Genomic DNA, 17,649 nt, shown 5'->3' with positions numbered 1-17,649 from the left:
TTACGTTTAATAAGAAAAGGAAACGATGAATAGCTATTATTTGGTTAGGTACCGGCGGGCTAAACAGAGCCCAAATGGCCTAGTAAACAGCGCTTCACCTTTCACTGCTGCACGACGGTCACCATGACCACCACTGTAAACATATTACAGGTTTAGGAGCGAGCTAAGAGGAGCCCCATGTATTCAGCGTTTCTCAAATGAATTTTGCAAGTCGAGTTAAATTGACTGCACATTGCAGATTTAACATTTCCTTTTCACAAGGCTAATCTATTTAATTTAACATATGTTTATTTTTCAATGGTCAATGAAATGGTCACTAGAAAATAGAATACTGAATATGTTGAGGTTTATCTTAATTGAGGTGTCACTTCTGGAGAAATTAATGGAAATTATGTTAATTTCAGGTTACTTATTGCATTTGTAGTAAGGCGAATTAAGTACAAACATCGCAATATAATAAATTTAAATAACGTATAGGTGCACTAAGAGTGCATTGGCCATGACTAGCTGTTAAGGAAAACATTAAAGACTACTTTACAAGATGCCAGTCCAGCCACTTGCTACTAGATCCACTGTTGGATCTTTATTATTAATTGAGTCATAAAAATGTGTCTTAAATCTCGAAGAGGTACTATAATTTAAAATTAATGATTATTTATACCCACGTTTCAAGGGATAAATATTACATACTTTGTCAGTAAAAGCACAGGAATTAAAATTGTGATATGATGTTCTTTGTAACTTCCCAACCAGATATCTTGAAAACTAAAAGTGATACCTGAGACAATTCCATTTAATTCAAAATTGATTTAAAATTTGTTTCATATTAAATGGTTAAAATCGCAATCAAATTTATTTTATTGAACTTTCCGTTAGATTACACTTTTTTTTCATTTTGGCCCGCTGAACATGATGGAGCCATCAGAAATGCTGCATCATGTCAGGATTTTTCCCAAACCTCAAAAAATTGTATCAGTGGAAATCTCGATGTTTAGTTAAATTAGTTAATATTTTGAAATTAAAGTACACAGATGTGTTAATATGGTCAAAATAAATTTTTTTTATTCCTGCACTAAATTCTCTAAAATGCTCCATGGTGGACCATTTTTAACCAGTTCTGAGCGTTAGTAAAATGCCTATAACTATTCAAGAATGCACTTTAGAGTGCAAGATTAAAAAGTTTTTATTTTTAAATTTAAAATGTCGGTTGGTATACCTGGATTTCCATTTGCTGTTTTTTTCTTTTGTTAGGTTTAGGGCTCATGATATATTTCTCTTTATTAGTTGGGTCAAAATAAAAACTTTTTATTCTTGATCTTTTTTTCTCTAAGATACAGCCTTTAGGAGCTATCGGCATTTTAATAATGCTCAAAATTGGTTTAAAATGGCTGTAACTCCGCAAGGAGGCATTTTAGAGAAAAAATGCAGGAATTAAAAGTTTTACTTTGACACTATTAAGACGTCTATATACTTCAATTCGAAAATCTTAACCATTTTAACAAAAAAATCGAGGTTTCCACTGGTTTTGAGCTATTTTTTGAGGTTAGGGAAAATTCCTGACGTGATGGAGTATTTATGATGGTTCCATCATCTTCAACAGTTTAAAATACAGGGAGTTTTATCATACTCTGCTAAAAAGTATACGAAAAAATGTATATGATTCATGAAATGACAAAAATCATGAATGTAAAGTAATGCAGGTAATACAGGTTATGCATTTCGTAACGAACTGTACATACTGCAATGATACTACAAACTAGATAAGTACAGACTGACCATTTAAAACTTGACGTTTGACGTTTTAATTTTCGCTTAAGCATATTTTGCCCACAGTTTTGGACAAATTTGCATAAATTTGTTTATTATTCCTATTCTTTTGTGGCCCCTCGAAAAAATTCACACTGTACATTTACGTTACTCTTTCGTATAGTACATGAACCAGTGAAAAAAACACATGTACCTACTATTTTTTTTAACATACTCTCCTGAACTTTTGGAACAAGAATTATGGAAAGACACTGTTTTATTAGATTTTCATTATTATTTCAGGATGGAAAACTATTAGAGCCAATTCGATACTAATAAGTACCACGACTTCTTACTAGATTTTTAAAGGGAACAGGTCCTAATAGGAACACTTTATATTCGCTTGGTATATCGAAAAAATTTTCGCTGTAGGTACATTTGTACAAGACAGTTGAGAAACTTATAATGTAAGTTTGTAGCTGAATGGAGTAAAAATTTACTTAAATATCTATAAATATAAGGCACTTAATATATTAAACTATTATTTTTCTTAAAGACCGGAAACTAATAGTTTACACAAACATTTTTTAATATTCAATAATTATTATAATATTGGTTTCGCTGATGTTGAACACATTTAATAATTTAATTTAACAAAAAAATTAAAACGTAGCTACCCAAAAATAAGAAACCCTGGGAAAACTATTTTTCAAATTTTCCAAGAAGTTTTCAGTTTTGTATGTAAAATTACTGATAGAAGTTGTGATGTGTACCGATTTGAAGTTCAAAAATTAGGTTGAATTGATTCCTAAAATAACAGGAAAAACTGATAAAAAAATGTTACTAGGATTTTATTATTCCAGAAGCCTCCGAAAACGTGATCAAAAATATAAAACCGTGATTTTTGTACTTTCAGTATGCTATGTTTTATTTTATACGAAACAGTGGAAAAATGTATGTTTTTTGATGTGACAAGTGAATAAGTTATGTTTCCAGTATAATTTGAGGTTTTTAATTCTGTAATGTACATAAAGCTGGAGTAAGAAATCATGGTATTATTTATAAAGAAATACGAAAGTATTAGATCTAATCGTTCGCATTGCCACAGAAACGTTGACAAGTGTGTGTTATTAGAATTTCATTGTTACTTTTAATATGATGTGCGAAATACCTAAAAAATATGCAGGGCGAACTTTCTGGATAGATTATGAAAGAAAAGGAATTTATCCAATACGGTCCTGGAATTTTGTCTTCAAGAGTCTGTTGGCTTTTAGCGGTACATATGTAAACCAAAAATAAAATAATTCACACAGTGGTTCTAAAGCTGTAGTCAAAATGAGTGTTAGTGAAAGTTCAAACAATCATCCTGTATATCTAAAGTTTTTATCTAGGGCTTTTTTAGAGGTCATTCTGTTTTCCCTAGATTGCATCATTCTATCATTACAGTATACGAAGTTCCTTATGAAATACTCTGTATATGTTTATTTGTGTTTATTATAATTTATAACATACAATTACAAAATTTTAAATGTGTTTCATAAAAAAGTAAAGCTAACTTATGCATGTCTGGCCAGGAATTGGCCATGAGATAGGTTAGCTTGACTTAATACGAAATATGGTACAAAAAGGTATAATTCACCCAAAAAATGAGTTTGAAAGAGTTTTCATAAATTTATTCTTAAAAAAACTATTCAATCAATTAATCGATTTTTCAGCTTTTTCATAATAATTAAGATATCTATTATGTAGTTAATAATTCGCCAAGATTGTTAGTGTACTTCCCGAGAGCCCTGGCTTATTATTATACAGTGTGGATACAAATTGTGGAATATTGCTGCTTATATTTCTTAAAATATTCGTCATATCAAAAACATGTTTTAATAAAAGTGTTAGGGGAAATTATTTCCCGTTTAGTGATATCAAGCAATCTTTCCTCCAGATCTACTGGTCTTTCTTTGTAGACTATACTTTTTAAGTAACCCCACAAAAAATAATCACACGGATTGAAATCGGGTGACCATAGTCATTTAATGGCACCTCCGCGACCTATCCACCTTGCAGGAAACATTTCATTTAGATATCTCTTACGGCCTTTCCATAATGTGGAGGGGATCCATATTGCTGAAACCACATTTGATGAATTGGACCTAGGGCCTCCAAAGCAGGTACAATTTGTTCTCTCAACAAATTAAGATATTTGTCGGCAGTTAGGATCCCATCAATTAAAAATGGTTCAATAATATTATTTCCTAGTATACCTGTACCTGTCCAGACATTAATTTATTCTGGTCGCTGGGTTCGAGTTTCTCGTATCCAGTGAGGATTTTCTTGACACCAATATCGATAATTTTGTTTATTATAAAATCCATGAAGCATAAAAGTGGCTTCATCGATGAACACAATCTTTTTGCCAAATTCCAAATCCATGTTAAATTTATCTAACATAGTGTTACAAAATTCAACACGTTTTGCAAAATTATTTTGCACAAGTTCTCGAACGAGCTGCATCTTGTATGGATGAAACTTTTCCTTGTGGAGCTGTTTCAACACAGAACGGTGTGAAATGGCTTGCACCTTACCAACTTCCCCACTGGACAAATGTGGGTTCTCTTGTATTGACAGAAGCACATTTAAAGTAGTATCATCATCAGTAGCTGTTTTTGGCCGCCCTGCATGTAATTTGCCTTTAACGCTTCCCGTCTCGTAAAATTTTTTTAACAATTTAGAAACACAAGATTGTGGTTATTTGAGGTCTGTTTGGATGAAGTTCGTTAAACAACTCGCATACTTCCCGCTGTGTCCTTTTCCTGTCACCATATCCCACCACCATTAAAACCTGTACTTATTCTTTCCGTTTCACTTAACTCAAGCGCCATTATAACTTACTAAGTACTTAAGTACACAGAATATTGAGTAAAAAAGTACGTTTACTGCAACAATGCACACAATTACAAGCAACTGACAGCTAGTGACAGTTTCGCATTGTTCTGATTCTTGATGTTAATAATTATTTTGATAAACAGTGTCAAAAGCATAATAGAAAACTTAAATTTTTTGTATTTTTTTTCTTATGTGACCCCATTAAAATTGTATTGTATCGTATTTAGAAAGGTCCAATGTATTAATTTTCACCAAAAAAAAGTATATAGTGTCGTTTAAAAAAATTAAGTCGGTTACCTTGGCAACCATATTTTATGTGCTACGAAATATTGCTTGATATCACAAAACAGGAAATAATTTCCCCTAACACTTTTATTAAAACATGTTTCTGATATGACGAATATTTTAAGAAATATAAGCAATATTCCAGAATTTGTATCCACACTGTATAACACCCTTGGTACTTCCAATGATTAATATTAATTTAATCAATTTTATTTTTATTATTATTTTTATTTATTTAATTAATGTTATTTAATTCGAAACATTTTTGATATATACGTATATATGGCACGACATTTATTCTATATTTAATATGTATTGGAGTAAACAATTCTATTATTGAGTGAATTTATTTCCATGCTAATCTTTTTTTATATTTACTGTAGTGTGTTATAGATATTTAAGCGTTAGGGAGTTTTTTCTCATTTAATACATCTCAGAATGGAACGTAAATATTGTTATTAAAAATTTGAACATTAAAGATAGGTAAGTTACAAGTCGATAAGGTTTCGTTCCGTTCTGTTTGATCCCTCATAGTATTTTACAAATAACAGATTTTTCACTTAAAAACTAATTCTACTATTTTTAGTTATCTGGATGCGGTAATTATTCACATTCCTCGTCAATATATCACCTTCCACGTGGTTGTTACAACTGACCTAGTACATTCTCAATCAGTTGTGAAGGCGATGTTTATTTAAAAACACATTTACATGTTCCGGAAAAACGATCCGATCTTGAATTCCACTATTCTACTTTAACAACTTACCTGTTGCTTGTGGTACTTTGATGAAATTCTCAATTATCCGCTTTACTGTTTTCATACTGGTTTAAACCAGTTGCTAAAGGCAAGTCGTAACGTTACTGATAAAATAGCCACGTATATTTATGTATTATTTGTATATATTTATCATACAGTACTTATATATGACGTTTTAGGCCAAACCATTTTCTAATGCACGTTTGTCGCGAAGTGGATACGGATATAAAAAGGTTAATCAGAAGTAGGGATATGCATTGAAAGCTTTTGTATTTTATTAGTGACAGCAGGAGGTACAACCCCGAAAAATTTAAGTTTCAGCTAATTAATTTTCAAAAAAAATGTATTGAAAATGTTTACCTAAAAAATACCCTTAAAGTTCTTCTCTCATTATTTAAGTGATGATTTTATTGTCGTATATAAACCAAAATTTAAAAAGTCGTGTGTCGTCGTGAGCAGAATTGAAAATGCTTTAAAATGAGGTGTCATTCAACGTAGGGTGCTATTTAAAGTTTAAGGGTATTTTACGCCCCTGCCTAAGGGTAGCTTCCAAGATACCAAAATTTACGCGGTCATGTGGTATCCCTTAAAAGAAAATCGACGTGTCTCAGGTTTTTTTTTTATTCCGATATTTTCCAGATGGGAAGTTTTAATTGGCACACCCTGTATATCCCTAATTACTTTATAAAATTTTGTTTCACCCAGAATATGTCATGAATATATATAATTGATAAAACTGAAAAAAACCCTTTTTCATCACTTTCAAAATATTTGTTTTCCAGATTAAAAAATTATTTACATAACAAAATGTTTGGGAATATTATTTTAGTGCCTTTCAATTAATTATTAAACCATTCACAGAAATACATTTATTCAATTAACATAATATTACTAGGCTACTTAATGCGCAACAGCGAACAGTCAACTGTAAAGTAGAACAGTGTCAGCCACTATTGTGCATGCATAGTGTGAAGTGCACTATTATGGATAAAATGCATAGTTTATTATCCGAATGTGATTTGGAAATTGTCACTGAAATTGTACTCACAATTTAATTGACCAATTATTATTTAATCTAATCTTAATCAGAACTGAAAATATTGATGCTGGACTATAATAAATTATTATTTATTATGTCATATACTTCTGTTTCACTTAAAATTGTATTTACAATAAATTTATAATCACTATCGACTAGGAATTGCATACTATGTATCATATAAATTAATTTAATTTTTAAATTGACTATAATACTGAAAAATAGAAACCTTTTACTAATTATGTGGAAAACTAATAAATGCACCAGTAATATGCACATGATTATCTGTTATTTGTTCATAATTTTTTTTAGACGAATTGTGTATAGTGAAATTTATTCAACATTTCACAAAATACAATAAAAACAACAAGACTAACACGCAACTATATATACATTTTTTATTAATACGAGATAAATAAGTCCTAACATTTTGGCTTATCCTTTTGATGAAAGGAATTTTTTACTTGAATTTTCTCTTAAATATTTTCACATAATTAGGCATTAGTTTAAAGAAAAAAATTTTTTTTGTTCTATATTATTATTTTATTAAATGATGATCCATATTATTCATCAGTTTTTTATATTCATTACACTACACCACTATATGTATATTTTGTTTTGTTTTATGACTGGTTCTATTAAATCTCTTGTATGTACTTACAATTCCTCCAGTGGTTTTTGCCCTTACTTTTATCTTCATTATCGATTTCATTCACCTTCTTGGTGGTCTTTTTCTTCTTTTCCTTCATTCCTTTCTTGTGAATTTTAATGCAGCTTTTCGCGTTAGTGAGACAGGCATCCATATTTTATCTAGGTCTCGATACAAATTACCATAATAAACACTACATTCACTTTTATTTAAACAAATATTTTGATTTTAAAAGTCCTTGTTTACATTACTGACGCTGCGTTTGCACTAAGCCGACCACTCTATGAAAAATTAACACTTCAAACTTAAATTGTCGCCGGCTTTTTTTCTAATCTATGTGTCCCGGCTTAACTGACACTTACGGTAAAATTTTTTAATAGATGTTACAACGGCCGGTAAACTAGAGCAAATTTGGTGGCGTACCTACTGATGGTACTTTTTTTGGGTGGGGATACGAGGTTTGGAGTTTGAAGAACTAGAGAGGTGTGAGCCGGAAGAATCTCTTATGGACCATATTATTCACCGCGTACCAGCACTGGTAGGAATATGGTACAGTCAAGCGGCACATCGCGGCGACCAGAGGCGGCTTACCTACGCGGTACGGGGTGGATAGTACTGTACAAATGATTAGAAAGGCAGTTTCGTGAATGTCGAGGGAGTTGTCATTAAAATTATGCCGGTTGATAAAGAACGCTCTTTGTATTATTGGTAGATTATGAACATTTATTTGTCTGTTATTTGAATATGAATATAAACTTATTTTTTAACTAAAACCTACTAAAATGTGTGTTTAACTAAAACCCACAAAATGGCCTTATGTCTTGTTTTTTTTTGTTACAATTTTTTATTGGTAGAAATTTTGAGAAAACACAAGTCGTTTTTGAAACTCTACTTTACTAATCTATTCATAACTATTCTTCCTTCTATTCTATTTTCTATTTCTAATCTACGTTCGCCAAATAGGTGTCCTTTGAAGGACAACAATCGAGTTTTGGGACACCCTATATAAATACACCCATTAGTACCTAAGAAAAATTGTTATAAAGTATTACATTCTATATTGCTATGTTAATAAATGAACGTGATTACACTTCAAGTTGTCATGTAAATTGAAATAATAAAACAGTAGTTTTATATTTTTTGATACCACTGTTTGCAGATAAGTTATCAGACAAATTTATTTAACTGCACATATAAAGTGCATACGTTCTATCATAATGAACTATTTGTATGCAAGACATATCACATTGAAATTATTCTTTAACTAGTTCCTAATACATAAAAAATTAACAATTAGTTTGAATAGTATTAAACTATGCAAAGTAGTTAGAATAAAAGGAATATTAGGAAGATTTTAAAGAAATGCTCGAAGGGGAATACATTTTTATGGATCTGATTATGTGTGATACTGTGCTCATGAAAATATGTCTTATTTTTACTACATTTCCTCACGTATTGTTTTCATTACTATATGTTTAATATCGTGTCTTTAAATGTAAGCAACTTGATTTGCAGTAAGTGTTTAATTTCCTAGAACCAAGTGTATAATAAACTTTTCTTTTAATTTGTATCTACTTAATACAAGGGTAGTACAAAAAGTAACAGCAAAATTATACAATGAAGATCAAATATTATAAACTGACAAGGGATGAAGATATTATATTCTGTAAGATTTTGATATCGTCGGATAAAAGGGGACATTTACTTTTTTTCAATCAAGACGAATGAAAATTTTGCACTGGGTCCACTTCTTTACTTTACTTTGGTATACTATCAGAATTAGGGCGGAACAATGAAATGTCCAATAAAAGCTACAGTGCTGCTGTAGATTTTCATCTAAAAGCTATGTAAAAACTATTGAAACTGTTAAAGGATACTAAGTACGTCTTCAGAGTGGGAATGACGTGATCTCTGACTCAGATTTTAAGTCTTGCAGCATTTTCCATAAAACCATTACATTGTTTCTATTGATCATCAAGTCTTTGAACTCTTTGAAAGGTGGTTTGAAACGACATATGTTGAGAAATGATGGATAGTCCACAGAAATAGGTATTCCTGGTGGAGACACAATATTTCTTTGATTTAATAAAAAAGTTCGTGCAGAATATAAGAAAATGTGCTATCATTATCACAAACCAAATGTCATATTTTGATTGATACTTTAATGTTTTTAATAGCACATAATACAGATTCTATATTTCACTTTTTGTTTGCACGGCAGTATAAAGGTGAGTGCTGGCTGACTTGAACAGTTTTAATCGTACATACGAACTCCATGTTCACATAAACGTGCGATTTTCTTTCCCGTATAAAACTATTTTAATATGCCTAAATATATGCTCCAGCTACTGTTTGAACGGTTTAATAATAATAATAATAACAAGAAGGAAAAAATATTTCTTATGTCTTGAAAAATTATGAGGATGATTGGCATCCCACAAAATGGGATGCTTTTGGAGTTCATCAATTAAGTAATTACAGGACCCTTTCATTCCTCCACACCAAATTGCATAAAAATTGTGCAATTGTAAACAGGTCTTCATTACAAAAACGTCATCGATACTAAACAATTAATTTCTTTCATTTACTTTATTTAGTCTATTTTAAAGGTAATTCAAACAAATGGAAATAAATGTTTCAAAAAAATCTTATCAAATGAAGTCGATACAAAAAAATCTCAACATATCCTATAACCCCACAGACAAAATTCCTAACTAATAATATTGCGGGAAACGACTACTCTAGGGCTCCATGCCTAACTACATCACATTTGTACATGTCTCTGAAGCTTCGCATCGATCAATTTATTCGATAAGTATCTAGCGGCACCCTAATGCCTGCCCTGTCGGCTGAGGTTTTTTGCTGAGGGACGTTGACCGTGCATTTCGTTTTCGTTTGTGCATGTGTGAGTGAGTTTGACAGTTTGCAGATGTTTTTATGGCGGTCAGTGGCATTGTGGTCAGTGAGCATAGAGCGACAAATGGTTAGACCACAGATTTAGCCTGTTAGAATGTTAATTTAACAAAATTATATATAGGTACATTAAACTTTTAGAAAAAAATGATATTTTGAAACGACGATGACAAGAGTTGAGGCATGTAGTCCATAGGGTAGTTGTTTCTCGTAATTTAGATATTTTGTCTGTGGGATTAGATATCTTTTGCATGCCTAGATCTCTGGTATTGTTTGACTTTATTTGAATGAAGTAAAAAAATACGAGAGTTAATAATAGAATATATGTTTCCTTTCGTCTTTTTGGTAAACCGACAAGTAATGGATTATGTAGGTGCGTGCGTTCATAAATTTACACGCACATTAGTACTAACTAGAGCAAATTTTTGCATATATAACGTTTGTGTTCAAGTCAGTACGCATCCTTAGTCTAAATGTAGTTGCTATTTCACTATTATTAAGGTGCGGTCAGATTTACTCGTACGTGCACTATCTCCGTACAAAGATTCGTGAGAGTTATTCATTCCTTCCCATGAAATTATTTTCGTATGCTCAGATGTCTGCTTCAGCTGTTCATTCAGTTTTAACGGGGTTAACACGACGTGTAGAAAGAAAAAAATCTTGTACATACAATGTGCAGGAGAATACGGAGTTTGCTTTGATTCTTGGAAGATGTGAAATCTTACATCACAAAATCTGTGTGAATATGTACATTAGTACGTACTAGTCAAACAACGAAAACTTCGTCGGTTATCTTCATTTGCTGTTGTTCTGTACTATGTACAATGTACTACATACTATGTACCATGTACTATGTACTATTGTACTATGTAATGTGTACCTACTATGTAGTTACTACATTGTAGTAGGTATGTACAACGCATTGCGCATTTTACCTTCAGAAATCAATTGAATTGGAATTACTTGTAGACCTCAAGCAACGAATTAATAATATGTTACCCTTCGATACCTGTATGTAAGTCTAATTGTAATATTATTAATAAATAGGTACTATCTAATTTTTTCATGGCAGTTATATTTTTTTTAATCACAAATTATATAAATCAACCATTTAATAGTGCAAAACTTTCTTAATAGGTACATTGTTAAAATCAGCAAATAAATAGATCTTTTGCTCGTACAGGGAGATTCAGAACTGAAGGTTGGACGCCGTTACAGAAAAACGAAAGAATAAATACGAAACCACAAACGGGAATCTTAATAACATAAAAAGTATTTAACATAAAAATTCCAAGTTTTACTGTTCTAAGAGCTATGACGACATAGAAATTATTTTTCTTAATTTCATGCATTTTTTTACATAATACCTATGAATATTCTTATTCTTCTCAACAACTTTTATTTATTTTTTTTTTATTAAAATGGTTCTTAGACATCTCTTTCCGTTCAAAATGTATAAAATAACATGTATAGAGAAAAACCCTGATTCGACCAAATCTCTTGATTTGATCAGTTTGCTGTGGAAAACTTTTAATGTTTATATTCATTGTTGATATAAATTATTTGTTTCCATAAAACCGTACTGCTGTTGAAATTTTTGCAAGTTTTCTTAAAAATCAGAACCATATCTACATTTTCATTGAGTATTGAGTATTCGTTTTTTTTTTTTAATAAATGTAGCGTTTTTTTAAACACAAAGTGACAATTATTATATTTGAAGATTATACGTACATTGCCAATACTTAAAAAGGTAATAAATTTGCATAAAATTATTAAAACTAGTCACTTTGAAAGTATCTTATTTTCAATGGCAATGCTGACAAAATCAGTACAAACTTGATCTGTTAGTGTTTAATTTCTCACATACATATCACCATTTATACCTTTTGAAAGGGAAGATATATATATGAGAAAACATTTTAATAAATGTTGTTGAAAAAAAAGACCTTTCATATTATTCAAAAAATATTCCAAGCGTTAACCTAACTTTTTAAACAGTTGCGTGCATTCTATATGGGTTGTTTTGTCCTATATTTCATTACACTATTATTCGGTAATAGAAAAGAAACATCCAGCTACTATTTAAATATTGCTGCAATTTTTTGATAATGAGAAAGTCACAGACACTGCAGTTTTGGAACTCCCATAGCTTTTAAAACCTTTTCGTGGAAATAATGAAAATTTGCATCTGTCGTTTAGCATTTTTTTTCAAGATATTTTTATTCGAAATATTTTTATTCCATATATTAAGCTGAAATTTTGCACAGACTTTGAGTAAATAGAAAAAATTTTTATTGCTCTGAAAATAAGCTGAAGTGGCTAATTGACTGTATATCTGGGAAAGAAATTATTTTCACTATGTTAATATGAACTTTCTTGCTTTTTTTATGGAGACAAACCCACTATGCAAATTTGAAAGGATTAAGAGAATAGCATCTTCCGAAATCCTTCCAGTTACTGTCTCTGAATAAACTCATGTATTGCAAAAAATTTCTTGTAAGAATCGATTCATCTCTTTATACTCCAGTCGAATTAGAGTTTGAACGTGAAAAAATTATTAGTGGATATTTTATTGCACTTTATGATGGTGAAGAGTATGAAGAATGATAATATCAAAAAAGTAACTCGAAAGAAGTGACGCTAACTTGGCAAATTGCAAATAAGTGGCAAAATACGTGTTTTTCACTTTTTTTACTGCACACGAAAATCTAGAAGACCTATCGGAAAATTAATCATATTATGTTGTAGGCAATGAAATTTCATAATCAGATATATATTTTTTCTAGTATCCTTCATATAGTATTTTGCATATTTAAATTTTACCAGTGGCGGATCTTGATTTCCATACCAGGGAGGGCGGAAATATTTAGGTACAAAATATTGAAAAAAAATCAAATATAATTGGGAAGTTTTATTTTAAGTACTTTTGAAGTACAGGGAAAATGTACTCAACATTATTTTTTATAGTGAAAGTCCATCCTTCTGCTTTTATTCGAAATTAACTTTTCAGTTACTTTTTCATTTAAGTTTGGCATTTCTAGCACAATTGATTTTTCAACAAATATCATTGCAAGTGCTACAATCAGTTTAGTCTTCTACAATTTAAAAAAAAAACACAAGGAACGATATTTAAATAACAAAATTTTACACCACACATGAACAAATTACATTTATTAAGAAAAGAAAGCGGTGAATAGCTATTATTTGGTTAGGGTCGAACTAGTCCAAACTGCATTGTGATACCTAGTGAACATGCGCTACTTCCTCTCCGTCTTTCACTGCTGCGCGACGGTAACCATGACCACCGCTGTAAACACTTTACAGATGTAGACGCGAGCTACGAGAAGCCCACGCATTCAGAGTTTTGCAAACGAATTTTGCAAGTCGAGTTAAATTGACTGACATTGATTTAACATTACAAATGTAACATATCCTTTTTAATGTGCATAAGGGTAATCATTTAATTATGTAGATATCATTGTAAACTAAATTTGAAAGTAAATTTTTTTANATGAAGAATGATAATATCAAAAAAGTAACTCGAAAGAAGTGACGCTAACTTGGCAAATTGCAAATAAGTGGCAAAATACGTGTTTTTCACTTTTTTTACTGCACACGAAAATCTAGAAGACCTATCGGAAAATTAATCATATTATGTTGTAGGCAATGAAATTTCATAATCAGATATATATTTTTTCTAGTATCCTTCATATAGTATTTTGCATATTTAAATTTTACCAGTGGCGGATCTTGATTTCCATACCAGGGAGGGCGCAAATATTTAGGTACAAAATATTGAAAAAAAAAATCAAATATAATTGGGAAGTTTTTATTTTAAGTACTTTTGAAATACAGGGAAAATGTACTCAACATTATTTTTTATAGTGAAAGTCCATCCTTCTGCTTTTATCCGAAATAAACTTTTCAGTTACATTTTCATTTAAGTTTGGCATTTCTAACACAATTGATTTTTCAACAAATATCATTGCAAGTGCTACAATCAGTTTAATCTTCTCCAATTTAAAAAAACACAAGGAACGATATTTAAATATCAAAATTTTACACCACACATGGACAAATTACGTTTATTAAGAAAAGAAAGCGGTGAATAGCTATTATTTGGTTACGGTCGGACTAGTCCAAACTGCATTGTGATACCTAGTGAACATGCGCTACTCCCACTCCGTCTTTCACTGCTGCGCGACGGTAACCATGACCACCGCTATAAACACTTTACAGATGTAGAGGCGAGCTACGAGAAGCCCATGTATTCAGAGTTTTGCAAACGAATTTTGCAAGTCGAGTTAAATTGACTGACATTGATTTAACATTACAAATGTAACATATCCTTTTTAATGTGCATAAGGGTAATCATTTAATTATGTAGATATCATTGTAAACTAAATTTGAAAGTAAATTTTTTTACTAAATTCTAGGGGGCGGTGCCCTCCGTACCAGCCGCCACTGAATTTTACTCTGTGAACTTACTGCTTTTGACAGGTAAGAACATAATTTTTCTGAATATTGCTATAAAATATTTATTATTTTAGTAGTATTTCATTTTAAATAAAATAAGTATCCAGACAGCAAAATTGCAGTTCCAGTCGTATGCAATACCTACGCATTTATTATATTAAGCTACAAATAGGGACAGCAGACTATTTGCGTTAGTGTGGAATCGTAACAGTAAATTATATAGGCTATTTTGGTTCAAGGTAACTTAAGTAGTCAACACAATATTTAACACTTTTATTAAAAGAAATATTTGAATTTGGAATACAGAAAAATAACAAATGTTTTAAGAAAAACATTTAATGTTATACAGGGTGTCCCATAAGCACATGATCAAAAAGGTACTGCGACATTCTTTGGCTCAAAAGAAGACGATTTGACCTAACTTCCATTAAGAAAAAATGTCTGGTTCCTCTGCTATTGATTGTCAAAGTTCTTGAAAAAAAATGTTTTTTGTAATATCTGGAAAATGTTACTATGGATTTTAATGAAACTTGCTGTGGACTTGTTCCTAAGTAAAATTTATGTTTTGATAAAGCAACCGCGTCCATCTGCCTTGGGCTAGTGGTAAATTCTTGAGTGTCTTGGTACAAGAATTACCAGAACTTTTTATTTGGTCGCTGGAATTAATTCATTTTATCTTTGTTGATGCATCAGTCCTTTTTAGAGATTTTCGTGCTCTTGGTAAAATCTTGTAGCATTCATAGTTTTTACGCAAAATTTTTTTTTTCAATTTTAGACAATCATTATCACTACTACTCAAGTACAATTACTACTATCGTAGTAAGCGATGATGTCATTTTATAATAAATGAATTGTCAATCAATTCGTTTCGAATGGCGTTTTCTAATGAAGAGATGACCGACTGATCAAAGTCTTAGGGTTTTGCGCAGACAACTTTGGTGGGACTGTACGCGTCTACGCGGCGCGATATCCAAATCGACGGGTTCCAAATTACCGATTTACATGGATTGAAAAGAATTTGTGGGAGACTGGGCAATTTGGTGTTCGAGCCGTTGACTGTGTGGGTCGTCCTCAAGTACGAAATGCATCAGTTGAGGGAGACGTTTTAAATAGGGTCGCTGAAGATTCAAATATCAGTACTCGCCGTCTGACAGTGGAATTTGGCGTACCAAAAAGTACAATTAATCGCATCATAAGACAGCACTTCTCCATCCTTATCACGCGACGTCTATTCAGGAGCTTTTACTATACCATTTTGAGAGAAGACTTCAATTTCCCCCTTTATTTAAGGAGCGTCAGCACACGATCCAAATTTCACCAGCCGAATTTTATTTACCATTACGCAGAAAAAATCCCTCATGCGAGGCGTATTAACCACTTTCAGGTGGAATTTCCAATAAATGTTTGGGCCGGGATCATCGGTGACATCCTTCTGGGTTCTTATGTCGTGCCGCGCCGCTTGAATAGCGAAAATTATTTCAATTTTCTAATGAATACTTTTCCGGTTCTAATGGAAGATGTCCCTCTCGATCTTCGTGCTCAGATGTGGTTCATGCATGATGGTGCTCCTCCGCAGTTTAGTGCAAATGTAACTGCACATTTAAATAATACTTTTCCACACAAGTGGATCGGAAGAAAAGGGAGAGATGTTCCTGTCGAATGGCCACCCAGGTCCCCCAATTTAACGTTGTCAAATTTTTTCCTATGCCTTGAAGAATAAAGTTTACGCTACTCCCGTGGAATCCCAGGAAGAATTATTGCGTAGGATTCAAAACGAGGCGGACGTAATACGGAAATATCCAAAAATGTTGAGGATGGCTGAAGTCAATTTCAGTCGAAGGATCCAGCTATGCATCCAGGAAAATGGGGGGCATATCGAACATGTCTTGTAATTCCACCATCATCTATTGTATCTATGTAACTATCATCCAGTTTCAATAAAAATAATTATGTCTTTCCTAAGTACGTCTTTACATTTTTTGAGTGTTAACAAAAAATAAATCTAATGAAGTAAAATGATATTCAATCCATCGCATTGAGACAGACTTTAAAATTGCGACCATTTTACTTTCATTATTGATATCTTAGGTAAAAGAATTGGCAATTATTATTAGAGAAAGCTGCTTCTTGTTAAAAGGGCAGATTTACTGCGATACATTTAAAATTGTTAAATCGCAACGAAACAGAAAACAATTTTTTGCATAAAAACTATGAATGCTACAAGATTTCACCAAGATACTTACTACGATAGTAGTAATTGTAGTGAGTATTTGTTGTACTTGAGTAGTAGAGTAGAGTGATGATTGTCTAAAATTGAAAAAAAAAAAAATTGTGTAAAAACTATGAATGTTACAAGATTTTACCAAGAGCACGAAAATCTCGTGAAAGGACTGATGCATCAATAAAAATAAAATGAATTAATTCCACCGACCAAATAAAAAGTTCTGGTAATTCTTGTACCAAGACACTCAAGAATTTACCACTAGCCCAAGGCAGATGTACGTGGTTGCTTCATCAAAACATGAGTTTTACTTAGGAACAAGTCCACAGCAAGTTTCATTAAAATCCATCGTAACATTCTCAGATATTACAAAAAACATATTTGTTTTCAAGAACTTTGACAGTCAATAGCAGAGGAGCCAGACATTTTTTCTTAATGGAAGTTAGGTCAAATCGTCTTCTTTTGTGCCAAAGAACATCGCAGTACCTTTTTGATCATGTGGTTATGGGACACCCTGTATATGGCGGATGTAAATAGTCCATTTCGTATTTTAATGATTATATTTTATACATTTAAATTAAAAGTTCACAATAATTTTAATTTACATATTAAACGAAAAGTATAATAAAATTTTATTACAAGATTTATGCATTTTAACAGTTGCCAATTATCTGTTTCATATT

The 17,649-nt window shown here is 31.5% G+C and overlaps 1 protein-coding gene across 3 annotated transcripts in view; it reads right to left on the bottom strand.

Moving 5' to 3' along the window:
- LOC108907237 (long-chain-fatty-acid--CoA ligase 5) overlaps positions 1–17,649 on the bottom strand; it is a 205,661-nt gene that overhangs the window by 118,856 nt on the left and 69,156 nt on the right. The window contains exon 1 of one of the 3 annotated variants that reach the window (XM_018710818.2): positions 7,369–7,897. The exons of the other annotated variants lie outside the window; for them this stretch is intronic. Coding sequence (XP_018566334.1) covers positions 7,369–7,510 — 142 coding nt within the window. The 5' untranslated portion in view covers positions 7,511–7,897. Of the gene's footprint in view, positions 1–7,368; positions 7,898–17,649 lie in introns of those variants that run through there. 3 annotated transcript variants of the gene reach the window in all.

The sequence above is a fragment of the Anoplophora glabripennis genome, unplaced genomic scaffold, assembly GCF_000390285.2.
Source record: "Anoplophora glabripennis isolate ALB-LARVAE unplaced genomic scaffold, Agla_2.0 scaffold262, whole genome shotgun sequence".
Classification (NCBI taxonomy): Eukaryota; Metazoa; Arthropoda; class Insecta; order Coleoptera; family Cerambycidae; genus Anoplophora; species Anoplophora glabripennis.
Note: the sequence above shows the minus strand (reverse complement) of the source record. Positions and strands in the feature narration are given on the sequence as shown.